This window comes from Parus major, chromosome 12 (assembly GCF_001522545.3).
Source record: "Parus major isolate Abel chromosome 12, Parus_major1.1, whole genome shotgun sequence".
Classification (NCBI taxonomy): Eukaryota; Metazoa; Chordata; class Aves; order Passeriformes; family Paridae; genus Parus; species Parus major.
The window spans coordinates 11,938,733-11,954,708 of NC_031781.1; the positions used below are offsets into that span (position 1 = coordinate 11,938,733).

The window sequence follows — 15,976 nt, forward strand, 5'->3', positions numbered from 1 at the left end:
ATTCATCAAAAGGGTTGTCAAGCCCTGGAACAGGCTTCCCAGGGTAGTGGTGGAGTCACCATTCCTGGTGGTATTTAAAAGCCATTTAAAAGTGTGGGTGGGGTTCCTAGGGACATGGGTTAGTGGTGGCCTTGGCAGTGCTGGCTTAACAGTTGGACTCAAAAGACCTTAAAGATCTTTTCCAACCTAAACATTCTGATTCTATGAATTGCCTAGATAAGGAAATTCAAAAGCATACAGAAAGTACTAATGCCCACCAGCTGTGTAATAATCATAGAATTGATAATGAAGTAATTAAAAGTGTAATATTTTACTGTGCATACAGTGTATTAAAGCTGTTGACTCATTATATTAACTGCATTTTAGAATTTTGGAACTCATTTAGAATATTTAAGCACATTTCAGAAGCTGTTTAGAATGGAAGGAAAAAAACAATACACCAATGGAATTAAATTAGATGAATGCCAGTGAGAGCTTGAACTGCAGTTTCCTGCTGAGAATTTACCATATTCTCTCTGCAGACATTTTCTAATTAATATTTTTTCCAATTTTACCAACAAAAAATCAGAGGAATAATCACAAGGTTTGCCTACTCTTCCCTATTGGTTTAGTGTTTCCAAAAGGAAGATACATTTTGCTACACTTACAATACTGTTAACTACCTCTCCTTCTGAAACCAGAAGTTATTTCAGGTATGTTCCTTAAAAGACACAAAATGAAAATTTGAATTAAATAGAAGCTGAGCTATTCCTAGGGGTGCCTTTAAAATAAGAATGTGCCAGCTGTGCTTTTGAAATTTCTCCTCTATTATTGCAAATACCAGTGAGGAATGAAGTTCTCTCCTTGGAAAATGATGATTCAGGATTATGACATGAGTCTGGAGACTGGTAAATTTTGACCAAATATCCTGATCTACTACAAAAAACCTATAATTTTTCAGCTCACCACCAATATTACTTTCCCAATAAACAAGGCCACATTAGGATAACTGGACCTGATCTGAGGTGTTTATTATAGTTTCATAGCTCTGTTTCATATAATATTTTGTTACAATTTTGTCTGCATTATTTCAAAAAGAAATCTTTCATCAGCTACTAGTATCAAAATCAAGAAAACAAACAGCAAGTGCTGCTGTTTTCAGTGCTTCTCTTTCTGCTCAGATACTCTTTTCTTCGCCAATACCTGATTTCTATCAGCATAAAATACCCTCATTAAAACAAGCTCTCTACTTGGTAAATCTTGCCAGAACTTCTTCAATAAAATATTTGTAAGGAATTCAGTGTTTCAAACACAGGATATTTAACACACATATTTAATTAGTTGCCTTCAGTCCAACACTAGCAGACTTAATATGCTGTGCTATCACTTTAATTTTTATGAAATCATGTAATTCTTCAAATAGCCCATCTGATGAATAAGAAGCTTTTGATTTTGTAACACGAACAGTTATGATTAAGACTAGATAGTAATTAAAGCACACCACCTTCTCCAGTTGTATCATGCGGCTTGAATTTTAAAGTGAAGATCTTTCTTAGCTTACAGTTAGCTGAAATAATAATTCCATCCAAAGACCGGAAGAGAGCTCCTCTGAATATTTCATAGGTAAATGTTACCAAGTCAATACACATATTACACCACTAGAAAAGAGAAAGAATACTCTTTAGTAAAACCCACCTGTGAGCTGAAGCTAACACACCTTCTATACAAATAAACATGATGGCCTTGAGGAGAAATGCAGCAATTTTTATTCAACTTGCAGAATTGTAATGTATTTTATATGATGACTCATGTAAAATTTAGATTAATGATTGAAATTTTAAGGGAAAAAAAAAGTAAAAACATAATGATTGTACATGCCCAATCTCCTTATAAAGTCAAGGTAGAAATATTCATTTCTAATTGCCAAATGAAAACATTTTTGAGAAAAAATTTAGGTGCATACATTACTGTTCAGGTCTTAAATCTGAAATTTTGGAAGGAAAGTAATACTTGTTTTGAAAACACCAAGCAATGGACTGAAAAATTCTGTATTTAATTGTAACTAATACTTCTAGTGATGAGGTTGAAAGATGGAATTATTTGTAGTAATACAATATAGGAAGCTAGCATGTGAAAATACGAACTATGTTCTGCTGATGGAACAATCAACTTATTATATAGCCTGACTTACAACCCCTCATGCTGATAATAGCAATCAGCTTGTGTATATAGTAAGCTGAGCTATCAGAGCCATGTAAAAGATCTATCTAATCACTGAAAGCAGCATGCTCCCTCCTTTAAGCAAAAGCAATGATAAAAAGGCAGATAACCATTTAAGGGAGACAGGTATGTATCAGATACACTAAGAAATATAGATCTACTCTTTAAGGTTGGTCAAGCATTGAGGTTATTAAAACATTTTGTCATTATAAATGATCAGAGCATCTAGACATATCTGATTCATGCTTTATTATCTAAATTAAAATACATAACTGAAGTTCATCTTCTGCTTGAATTTACCTTGGTGTACATTAATGCACACGTTAATCCTGAAATACCTGTACTAGTCTGACACTAATTGAAATTACACTGAAGAAAAATAATTCCATTGTATTTTGAATTAACAGCAACTTCAGGGGTATGATCTAGCACATATTCATTAAAAAAAAAATCCAACTATTTCTTCCCAAAAAGCAGAATACTCTTCCATTTTAAGTTACCACAGTTGCTTTCACTTAACCTATCTCAAAAAAACTTATAAAATTCAGAGTTTTATTGTAAAATATTCTCTCTCATGTCTGGCCTTAAATTTACAACATAATGCTTAGTATACTGTTATCTAGTTCTCTTCATGCAAATATATATTTAAAAATATTTGAAATCTAACTATTCTCATATCAAGTTTATTTTCTAAGCAGTATTTGAGACTCAGTCCTTACATTGTTATACAGTAACCATCAGGCTTTGTATCCTATCAACTATTACCATACATTGTGGCTGGGCATGTGTGAGGGGAACCAGGAGATAATGGTTATTTTGTTTTCATCAGTTTGACACATAGATTGTTCTCTATATGCCAGAATTTGGAAGAACCTGAAGAATGTGAAAACAGCCATCAGCTACAGCCTACCTGCAGCTCCAGTGATTGTCATCAAAGGTCACTACAGGAGAAGGGACATGTGAGCAGTAGCACTATCATTAAGAAGTATCAGGGACACAGAGAATTTTATAGAGGCTGGATCAACAGGAGAGGTGAAGAAACACCAAAAACAGCAGTAATTTTGTAAAATGAGAATGAATTCCTAATATAAGAAGGATAGAAGAGGCGCAGCATTAGGCGGTTCTGCTGCCATCTGGTAAAGGGGACATACAAAAATATCTTCAATCAGTGTGAACTGAGTTCTAAAACAAGCAATAAGTTCAAAAAGTTCACAATATACACAAAAAAATTCTGATTAGGAAACATGCTCAACCTCAGTCCAGGGAATATTCCCGAGGTACCTACTATTTTGCGCTTGATCATAAAGAGAGGAATCTTTGCATGCAGAGGGGTTACAGACAACACCTTGTGGACCGTTGACAAATACAATCTTCTTTTAATATTGTCAAAATCAGTTATCCTATAAAAGAAAAGTCAGGAGAGAATGGAACAGATCTTTGTCAATTCAATAATCCAGTATCTTTGGGAAATCACAAAAAACTTGTTCATGTGCAGAACCTTTATGTCAGTGACAGCAAATATGGAATTTAAAAATTCTTTTACAAGATGAGTAATGAGATTTCTTTCCAATTCAACCTTTGTGGCTATATCCCTGCATATATAAAATCACTTTACATGCTAATTTCATTTCAACAGTCTATACTCTTTGCTAGATTTCCACAGCGTATTCAGAGTATGAAAGAATTCAATTTGTATGAACTGAGGACCCAGTAGCCTTTAATAATAACATGTGTTTTGCCCCCTTAAGCTTGTGTTATCTTGGGGCCTGCTAACTAGAAAAAAAGTATTTGCTTTCTTTTCTTATAAATGCCTCTGTCACTGCATATAGATTCTTTTCAGCTTAAAGGTAAACACAATACATTGTCTGTCTGTTTTACTTCATGAGGACATATCTTCAAAGGTGAATTATAATGCAGAAGTTTATTTCTCACTATTCAGGTCATCTCACAATGATACCAAAGACACTGAATTTCAACATTTCTAATAAATTCAGACCACAGCCATGGACACACATACACACACACACACACAAAAAAAAAATAGGTTTCCTTTAAACTGATAAAGAGGGTCATTTTTCTGATCTGTTCCCTTCAAGTGTTGTTAGCAGCTGCACTGGTTTTGGCTGGGACCTAGTTAAATTTCTTCAGAGTAGCTTGGAGAGTGCTATGCTTTGGGTTTGTTCTGAGAGCAGTGTTGGTATCTCAGGGACGTTTTCATTGCTGCTGGGCACTTCTTACACAGAGCCAAGGCCTTTTCTGCTCCTCACCTCATCTCACCAGCCAGAAGGCTGGGGATGTACAAGGAGCTGGGAGGGGACACAGGACAGCTGATGCCTACTGACCCCAGGGATGTTTCAGACAACACAGTGCCATGCTCAGCAGTAAGAACTGTGGGGAAGAAGCAATGGGGAAAGCTCAGAGCTACATTGTTCTCTCACAAAGCCATTGCACAGGATGAAGCCCTGAGCTCCTGGAGATGGCTGAACATCTGCAAGTCCATGGGAAGGAGCTAATGCCTTCTTTAGATTTTGGCTGCATGTGCAGCTTTTGCTCTTCCTATAAAACTGTCTTTGTCTCAATGCACAAATTTTTGCACTTTTACCCCTGTGTATTCTCTTCCCCAGGAGAGAGAGGAACTGCTGTGGCTCAGCTGCTTCCTGGGGTTAAACCACAACAGCAGCACAACCTTGACATTCTCCAACAGTCCTTCCTTACCACTCCAGAGTATAGACATTACTTTAAAGGCTGCAATCTGGAGAATATGCTTAATGTATGGGGAAACAAAGATTAATTTACCTATTATTTTTGAACAAGCCTACATCTAACAGATGGATATTTCTTTGTAATTAACAGCCCTCTGAGAAGATGAGAAATAATTATAACAAACAACTTTTTGTCACTACTTACTGTTGCTAAAAGTAATTACTCATAATCATTCAAAAGCTGGGTTCTACTTTAAAATAGTAAGACTGCCATGTAGACTTGTGTGGTTTTTTGGTTTTTTTTTAAATTTATTACTGAAAACACTTTTTCATTAGCTAGGGACTACCTCTCCTATACCTGTAGCTTAAATAATGGCAGCACCCAAAATTTGCAGAATAACACCCTAAAACCTTAATTCATGGGTTTCCTTAGATCAGCTTAGGAGGACATTAACTCAGGGGAAATGACATTAGTTATTTTTTCCTGTTTGAGATTTTAAGCAAACACATTACAAAATATACTGCAAGTATGTAAATATCAAAAGGTTGTACAAGTACAGGCAATAAGAATACATAAGCACCTTCTTGTTCCCCCATAGTCATTAAGACCATCATCCAAAGCAAACTGTTCACCAGCTTTCCAGAACTTGCTGATTCTTTCCTCTCCCTTGCAGATAACCTGATGTTTAACCTATTCATCTTCATAACATGGGTGGGCAAATAAAAACAAAGTGGAAGACTCTACTATCTGTTTCATTTTGAAAGACTAGCACTTCATCTTATAAATCACATGCACTTGTAAAGCAGAAATCACACTACCATGCCTAGAAAAAAACATTATATACTCACTATTGCTATCGTTTGACATGAGAGATTCCAGAATTCTCTGGACATATTTTTATGAACTGACTAATTATACCAAGTCCTTGAAAAGTGACTTCATCAGAAAACCTCCAAGCGTCTTACAGTGCTGGTACCTGGGCATGATCTTACTTTTGAAGAAGTTTAAGCAAGATGTGAAATAATTCCCTTAAGATCACCAGCAAATGAGCCACATAGCTAAGCCTTTGTCCCAGATTAAGGCATAGTTCCACCCATCACTTTACTTCCCATATAGCCTTTGGTGAAAAACCTATGAATCTAGTTTCCAGAAACTCTTCACTCTAAATCTTGGGTGTTCAGAAGTACTAAAAAATTGGTGCACCAAAGAAGTCCAAAGTATTGGAGCAATGGTTGCTTGAAGCTGCCTGGATTTCCTGGCTGTGTGTAGAGCTGAGCAATTGTGCTGAGAAACCAGGCAGTTGCAATAACCTGAGTACTGAGACCCAAAAATACTATCCCTGATGAACCTCAAACTGCATAATTCTCAGTAGAGAATGCTGCTTTAAATGAGGCTATAACAGAGCAGTAGGAGCCCAGAATTAAGTCATGCATACCTCCAAACAACTGGCAATAAAACCTAAGTTTGCACTATACTATCAGTTCAATATGTTTAAATTTTATTATTTATTTCTTATATGAATGGGTTTATCTCTCTCCTTCATGAAAAAAACAAGTACCTTGGTAATAGAAAGGCTATTGGTAAATGTGCAGCTCAGTTACATTCCAAAATGTAGCACTGAACACATCAAAAGACATACATTTATATCAGACTCTGTAATGTAAGTCTAAAATAAGACTTTTTATGATGATAGATGTGCCATAAGGAAGGGACAAACCTGAGATGCATAGATATAATCACTTCTAAAGAAGTGTAATTTTTTTTGTAAGTACAGTTAAAACAATAAAAATACTTATATTCCACAGGCAAAAGTAGGTGAAAAATTCAAAAAGGCAAATTAAAAAAAAAAGAAGATGGCCTTAAAATTACATAAAATAATTTATTTCCCAGGAGAAGGAAGATAATTATTTAAGAGGTAGTGTAACTTTCAGACTCTTGAATTACATTGCTTATTGGAAAATGAAAATAAAAATTGGTCTGGAGAAACTCTTTTCTGAAATAAATCAAACAATGGGAGCTAGAAAATCAGATCCCTCAATTGCACAGTGACTCCAGAGTACTTGTGGTGAAACTCAAATTTTTTTCCTGCTATCCAAAAGCAGAACTTATGTTCAACCTACAATAGCAAGAAACATCAGCAGCACACATCTTGATTTTCAAAGATGAATTAAAAAAATCTATATGGAAGTTAATGTATTTTTATTATGTCTGTGCTTGAGTATTTATATCTAAGGGTCAAACATGATAGAAAAGTAATGAGACCATGCTCAGAAAAATGAGGTAGTCAACAAGAAAATCAACCTCATTTATAATAATATTCCTATGATCAGCAGGTGCATAACTCTTCCAGCAATGGTCATTAACTGCATTCATTGCACACTTAACATCTACATTTGCAAACCATTTGAAAGTAAAATTACCTTCCAATTCAATTTTCAATTTTATTTTACATCTTCAAATTTGACTGACTATTTTCCTCACAATGGTAACTATAGTGAGATTGCAAGTGAATGGTAGCAACTACCCAAGAGCACAGATAGATTCATCTGCTCAGATTGCCTATTCACTTTGCTTCTGTATGGATAATAATTTATAACCATTTCTTAATGTTCAATTCAAGGCTAAAAATGAACTTAGAAAAAACAATACTGAACAGTTGAAGGGATGCTTCATTTGTCAGGATCACTTGGTCTTCAAATGAAAGTGTTTTTATAAATGATGTAACCTGGAAATTTGCCAGACACAAAAGCAGGTATTTCATCGATGTTGCTATGCTAAGAATGACTCCCATGCAACTTAACAGTAACAGAAGTTTCTTTGTATCCTGGTCAAAATCCAGTGAGAATTCTCTGCTAATGCTTCACTATTAGTACATTGGTATATTAGCACTTAGCAACCCTAGTGCCACTTTCTCCAATAAAAGGCACTGCTTCCTAAACATTGGATAGTAGCATCATTATTATCATCATCATCCTCATCATCACCTCCATTTTAAAGACAGAAAACAAAGGAATAGCAATTGTCAGCTGATTTGCTATGCTTTCAGATTCTCAAGATTTCCTTATTCAGGAGCACCCTGTACTTCACTTTTATGTGCTACTTGTAAATTTGTCTTGTAGGAGATGTTACATTACTGAAGTGGCTGCCTGCTGATCTGCAATCCAGACAGAGCAGTGCATCCTGTCCTCATAAGAATAGATGTAGTGATGTTGAAAATCAATCAAATCTCTACAAAATAAGAGATCTGGAAGACAGATATGTCACCCAAACCCAGAGAACAAGTTGTGTTGTGTACTGGAATTTCCTGTTGATAGTTTTTTTTTCTGGAGACCATTAAAGAAAAAAAATCCCACAAAATGCCCTTAAGCAGTATCCACAAAGAGGGAGTAACACAAGTGGCAGGCATCAAACAAGAATCATCAAATCTGGTGGTTGGAATGGAAATCTTTCAAAAGATGGGAAGATATGAAGAAATGGTGACTCCTGACCTCTCCCTACAGGATACTGACATATTTGCCATTGATTCTCCAAATAGAGAAATGGCCTTGTATTTTTTGCTGACCAAGAATAACTTAGTGTGAAAGCTTAATTACTCTTACAACTCCACATGTTTCACAAATCATTCTGGAAGTGCTCACTAATATTCACAACATATATTTTAGAAACTTCTATCAATATTTTAATATCCTTGATTTTGAAATAAGCTCATCTTTCTCTGATTTTCAAGTATTTAGTAAGTGCCATTTTATGTTATGTTCCTCTGCAGCATGGCTAACTTTGCCAAATCATTTAGAAAACTGTAATTTTAGAAAATAGCTTTTAATTTTTCAATACAAAGTACTCTAATGAGTATTAATACATAGAAAGTTTAGTGCTGACTTCTTTTTCAGAATCCAAAGTACCTCTATAATGCAGTTATTTATGCCTGCTACAAGTTATATTGGCTTTTTAGTTCATTGGTTGTTATTTTTTCTGCTTTGTTATTCTTTCCATGAATTTTCTGTTCTAAAGAGATGACCCATCCTTTCATCCTTTTGAGACAAAGGAAAAGATGTTTGCATCTGCTAATGTAATAGTTCTCTTAAATATAGCCATATTTCTCAAATTTAAACCATTTATTCTAATTACTAAGAATTACTATGAAGTCTTGCCTTTAAAAAGACAAAATTAACTGTCTTGCTAAGATAATTTACTTTATCTGGTGTATGAAAATCCTGATTAACAAACCCTACCAACCAAATGCAAACAGGATGCAGTTTACCTCATGCTACTTACATTGATCAACCAACCAAAATAGAAATAATTAGTACTTTGTTTCCATCTAAAGTTCTAGAAGATGCCATGACTGGAAGAGTTATTAAAATTTTTTTACTTTCAAATATATGAGTTAAAAACTGCTTTGTAAATTATGAAATTGAAATTTAACATACCCTAATACTTCAAAGAATGTTTCTCCTGCTTCACAAAAAAATCAAGGAACATGTCTCATGCTGCTAAATAACAGAATTTCAAATAATCTCTCAGATAAATCTATTCAATAAAGTTTGTCTTCAGTCTCTATCTAAAACCTTACAGCAATTTCAGATGTACTTGACAGAATTAGCATCTATGTCCTGCTTTGAATTTTAAGAGGTTGGCCTAAGTTTTGCAAGACTAACCAAGATTCATATTGTTCTGTATCTGAAAACATGCTGGGTGTTTAGGTTAACATGAATAATTTATGATATCTCTGTCAGAAAAGCTAAAATGATGACTGATTATTAGATAGCATCTGATTCACATAAATTCAACTGTTATGGAATCTGTGAATAAATTAGCTATGCCTGTAAAACCTACTATGTTGTGGTTAATAAAAATCTCATAGTAATAAGCTTGTATTTATAGAAACAACTTCTTGAAAACAGGAAATATAGTACCAAAATATATACATTCTACCGTACTTTTCACAGGCCTTGTAATAATATTTCTTATCAGCAAGCACAACTACTTCAGGAATAAAGAAATTTTAACCCCTTTTTCCCTACAGATTCCTTCATACGTAACTTGGTTCAACATAAAACTTATCAGGTATGTTCCAGAGTTTGAAAAATCTCACAGAGTTTGCATTAATTCAGAATATAACAAGAGCTGATGCCTTCTGGAGCTGGTGAAGGCTAGTGGCAAGCAAAGATAATTTGACTATGAACAGTGGGATAGAAACTGAGCAAACCAGTTGATTCCCAGCTAAGCAAAGATTGAAAGGTGGAGGCAGGAAGAATTAAGAAATTAAGAGACATAGATATCATTAGAGTGAATAAGCAATCATGTGATCCTCAGCTCATTCCAGCTGGAAAGATGATCCATAAGGTGCTGTGTGATTCTAGGAAGTGACAACACAGCAGAGCCCCATGGCACACGAATACTGAACACCAAGTCTGGACTTGGGGCAGCAGCAGTTTTCACTGACAATGGACAAATTTGCTCTGCAGCTTTTCATGTCAGAGCTATAAGCTGTGCCACACGTGATTTACAGATGTTTACCATGCAAAGATTTAAACAAGCTTGAAGCAGCATGAATTAGCCATCACTGAGTGAGGCAGAGTGACTTTGGAGCTGCAGCAATGGGTAAGTACCATGCCTGAACTGAGAAAAAAAGTTTGAACAATACACAGGAAATCATACAAGACCACAAAATATTTCAGTACATAACCAGGAACTGAGTATCTCATCCTTGCTCTTACACCAGACCAGCCTACTATTTTTGTTTTTTGTGGGTGGTGGTTTTTTTTGTTGGTTTTTTTAGGGTTTTTTTGATGCTATGGTACAATTTCAAGGTCTGTTTCCTCACATCAATTGCTCTACTCATTTGCTGTAAAACTTTTCATTACAAGATGTGCTAATTTCATGTGATACCCAACACTGAGAAAAACCATATCTGAAACAAAGTATGACTATGACTGGCATTACAGTAAGAATAAATGTTTGAGTGCTTGTCAAAATGCCAAACAGAAGTATTAACACCCACATGTCCATGTATTGGGAACTAAAGCAGAAATGACAACGCAGGCCAGATGCTGTTTTCTCTCACATGAGAATATTTTTTCAAACATTGAGTTACCGTTGCTTTTCCAGCAAAGCAGCAAAATCCATAACTCTGAAGATTTAACAACTGGCTACTGCATTTGCAGCAGACAGCTATATTCAGCATTACTAATAGCTTTGCTATTATTTGCTTCAAAGAAGCTGCATAAATTACATGCTCTCTACCTTAGTTGTGATTTTATTATGCTTCATCAAATTTTTCATCCGCAATCTATTTTACACATTTTTATGCAGATCAATACATTGACTGTTAATGTGGTGGTATTTATCTAATCATGCCACATAAAAAAGTATCTAAAATTCTATACAGATTTCCTCTGAAGAAAAGATAAACCAGCTAATATAGAGAGTATTTTGCACATTTCAGTATTTATGGCAGGAATCTTGCATGACTGGATGACAGCAGCAAGTTAGGAAGTTTAGCTCAGCTGATGCCAGCAGTGATGGATGGTCTTGAAGAAATTCTTGTTTGCTGACCAAATCAATCACTGAACAGAATGCAAAAGAAGATGAGGCTCCAACTAAATTCCTGTTTCTATCTCTCTGCAGAATGGGAGAGCGAGAAATGTAACAGAAAGCTTCATGCACAGCTATTACAAAACTTGTCAGTGATTTTTACATAAAGCAAATTTCATAGCTTGGCATGCTATCAATTTTCACTTGAAGCTGCTCAAAGATTCGTCACTAAGTAGTCAGTTTGTGTAAGAAACCATCTTTGAACATTAAATTTCAGGAAGAAACAACACCATCAACATTCTGTCTGCAAACAAACAAGAGATTTCTTTCAAAACATCTGAAAAGATGGGAACTGAAGAGCAGTCACATGAAGCAAGAAGGACTTGTCTTTATTATTTACTGGATTATCTTAAGTCTGCTAGGATAAAACAATGCATTGTCTATTCTGCAAGCCTTGAAGGACTTTATGGGTACAAGTAAGTATAGTTGATTTCAAACACAAAACTCAGTATTAAAACTATTTTAAAAGTTGTTTTATTAACTTTTTCATGCAGTTGCACTAAGTGGGGAACAACTGATATTGTACTTTTAAGAGATAAACACATTCATTCAAAGTAATTGGAGCTACAGACAAAATCTGTAGTTAATATAGTTTGTATTATATGCATTATATAACAGTATAATATATGTTACATAAAATACATATATAGCACATACAAAATACATGTATTTAAATCTATACAACTACCTAGGAATATTATAAAGACATATATCTGCTTTTACAAGAGGGACATAGTAAAGATGGGAACAGGAAGTAAAAAGAAAAGATGAAGAAGATGTAAAGTCTAAATATAAGCTGTAAAGAGAAAAGGCAAATAAGTGTGGGAGAGGTGATAGAAAATGTTTTTATTAAAAAAAAAAAAAAAAAGCAAGCAATGAGAAAAATAAAATTAGTAGAAGTAGAAAAGAGGTTCTTGTTAAGAAAGTGGCAAATACCCAAAATAATCAAACTGACCATGACACTACAGAAAAATCTGAATTCCTGCACCTGTCATTAAATCATTATATCTTGCTCCTGCCTACAGAACCCATGAGAAGCAAATCTTGGTTTTGCTATGGTACTTGTTGTTTGGTCTATGTGTGCTGCATGACATATCGTGGGTTTTTTTTTGTCCCTTTGTCCCCTTTAATGCAAACCCACAGAAAGTCAAAAATAAAATCCTTCTTTCAATTTACATGATTTCATTGCTAATTTAACTGGTATCATTCAACCCATCTTTTCTTGCAGGGCTTCTAACGGCCTAATATTTCTTTTGTCAATCCACTTTCAGATATTCTATGGGCTACAAAGTTGTGCTGTTTATATATAAACAGATGGTGTCACTAGGGGAGAAATGCTGTCCAAAGCCTGTCAACTACCCAAGTTTAAAACTCTATTAAATCATCTCATAACTAACTAATAAAAAAATCTATTTCTGCTGTATCTTTCTTTCTTCACAGTGTGGAAATAATTATACCAATCGAGCACACATTTATTTTTCTAGCTTTTTAGCATTTGTTTGGTTGTGTTTTTCTCCCCTAATTATAATATGTATTTCTTTTTACTCTGGACCAAAGGGTCCTCTCTTATGACTTATGAATAAATCTCTTATGAATTTTCAGGCAGTCCTCATGTGCCACTATTTTCATATGTTTGATAAATTTGTGTCCCATTTCTTCAGATTTTTCTTCATCTTCATTCAGGATTTTTTTGAGTTTGTTCTGTCTTCAAAGGAATGCCAGCATTTAAAACCTCTAAGAAATAATGATCTCATTAGCTTAATTACTTTTTATTGCCTTGACAAGTCACCGTGCTTTAATGCAAAATATGCCACCACAATTAATGACTTAAATCAAGAATTCACTTTAAGTATTCAAGAAAATTTTATGCATCTTACAGTAACTCAGTGGAGAAGTCTTTTCCCAATGGCACAAAAATCTGAAGTGTCAGAAATTGCTGCACCAGTCCCACTAGAAACAGGGAAAAAAAAAAAAGGGCTGTGTGCATGCAGATGCATGTTTCACTATCCAGCATTTCAAGTTTTTACCATATGCTATGCTCCTACAACACTATTTCCCAAGGTTCACACAACATATGAACATGAGAAAAACCTGAAGAAATCCAATTTAAACTGCAATAAAAGTATTGTTTTTAAAGTCCCATCTGTGGCTTTGGTAGAATTCTCATGAAAGCAAAAGGAACCTTTTTTTAAGCTTACAATTTTTGTGCTCCAAGAGCATGAATACAACAAATATCCCATAAGAACTATAAAATGAAGTAATATTTTCCTATCAAGATTATCTTATAATCATGTTAAACTTGCATTCATGTTGGTGACAAAGTACACCTTGCTAACTAACTTCAAAAAAACTCTGGGGTAAGAATACAAATCAGATCATGACAACACTGCTCAGTGGAGGCTTCTGATTTTTAGAATAATAGCAAAGCAGTTTGATTGAGGGAACAAACAAAAAAATTCAGGTAGCTTCCTATCAAGGGAAAACAGTACAAAGCTGTCTGAATTGAACCATATGTTGTTTTCTTAGATATTCCATCAGGGACAGTACACGCTGCTTTTCACTGACTTCACAAGCCTGAGCAGCAACATTGGCTCCTCTTCTAAAGAATGGCCCTTTTTTGAGGGCCAAATGACACCTTAAAACTTCAAATTAGATTTCATATACTGAAATTTCTTCTTTTATTTTGGAAGGGTATACAAAGTTCCAGTGCAACTGGGAGACCGTATGCACACTTGATTAATTAAATACTTGAGGTACACACACCTCAAGAGGGGAAAAGACCAAGCCAGAAGGAAAAGAATGGTAACAGATGGAAACCTGACTATAGTATTGCAGCATTAGCTAAAGTAAATTTAAAACCAAACTATTTTTAGCAGTAATTACCCACACAATTAATCCTTAATCCTCATTTTAGTGTTTAGCAACAGTTAGCAATTTTTTTCTTTTAATTGTTTACTGTTATTTGCTATAGTAATTTATTGTACCATTGAAAATAAATCAGTTTTGTTTCTCAAAAAAACACATTGCATTAATATTTATTTTAATGAAGATAACAGCCAATTTCTTTTATGAAAATCAGACTAAAGTTAATTTTTTTGTGTGCTTATTGGAAAAAACTTATGTCTTACTGTATACCCTGCATGAGAAGTATACTAGAATATTCCCATTCAATTTGTTTAAAATCACCATCTCAATTTTTTTCAAAAGCAAGCAGTTAATTCTAAACCAGCTCAATTCACTCCTACAAGCCTTATAAGGTACAGCACCCCATCATGGAGTTTAAGGCATATGATGATTGCTGTTTTGCAGACTGCTTGGATTCTGGTTTATTGTGGTGCAAAAGACATGCTGGGAAAATATTCCATACTACTCTTAAACACTGATTACATAAACACAGTGGAAATTTGTTGTACCACACGCGCTGATTTGATACAAAAGTAAAAATTCTTTAAAAAGTAAAATGAGAAAGGGGACAGGAACCTAGCTCATATTCTTTAATGTCAGTAGAATTACTGACTTTAGTAAGTGCTGAATGGAGTCAGAGGTTATTTATCAGACATTGGTCCATAGCAGGATCAGGCATACCAGTGAATTTGGCAGCACCAGAACATGCTGGATCTCCCCTACAGCACTTAGTCTAATCTGGCATTTTTGCAAGTTTTACTTATTTGTAACTGACCTACTAAAAAGTTAATGAAAAAACACTTTTCCTATGCTGAATTATGCCCAAACTAAGGGAGAATAATGTAAGTTTTGCATTCCAATATAAGATTGATGTAATAATCAGAACATCATCACAGACATTTAATTCTTTGATACTCACAAGTTTGCTTGGTTTCCCTTGGTAGCTTCATTTTGTTGATTAGACTATTTCCTTCAAGTACAAAAACAAAGCCTTTTAGTTCTCTGTCGTATTCCTACAAAAAGGAACAACAAAATAAGCACCCTGATAGAATTCTCCTCCTGACAACCAGCCATGCTACTAACATGCAAAACCTATTTTTTTTTTTAAATCAGAAAATGCAGATGGCACTGCAAGTATGATTGGTTCACATGTGAGGGCAAAAATATAATCCACAAAAATATGGATGGCAAATATATAATCCATACAAGTTCTTTATTTGTGTGTTTTATGAACAAATAATGCTGACAAACAGGACTCATGATTCAGTGAGCAAAGCTCAATTCACTGGTTACTAGAGTACCAAAATTACTTTCTAAATATTTAAACTGTAAAATTACACTGTGACAAACTCAGTCTGCAAGCAGGCATATAAAAGTAATTTAAGTAGTCATTTAGTCTGCCATAATGACAGAACTGCAAGTGACAACTCCACTGTCAGGTCAAAGCCCTCATTACCTTCTAATTTTAAGCTTCATTCACATTTTTCTGGTATATACTCTAAGTTTTAAAGATTTCTTCAAAAACTTACTTTCGATATAGCTGATGGGTTGCCAAAAATCTTCCATTTTGTTC

At 34.6% G+C, this 15,976-nt stretch overlaps 1 protein-coding gene across 1 annotated transcript in view; it reads right to left on the minus strand.

Annotated features, from left to right (window-relative positions):
* Positions 1-3,599, minus strand: part of CFAP20DC (CFAP20 domain containing) — a 50,429-nt gene extending 46,830 nt beyond the window's left edge. The window contains exons 1-2 of the mRNA XM_033517542.1: positions 3,485-3,599; positions 1,484-1,637 (exon numbers count right to left, since the gene is read on the minus strand). Of these exons, the coding sequence (XP_033373433.1) occupies positions 1,484-1,637; positions 3,485-3,502 (172 nt within the window). The 5' untranslated portion in view covers positions 3,503-3,599. The remainder of the gene's footprint in view (positions 1-1,483; positions 1,638-3,484) is intronic.
* Between the last annotated feature and the right edge of the window lie 12,377 nt (positions 3,600-15,976).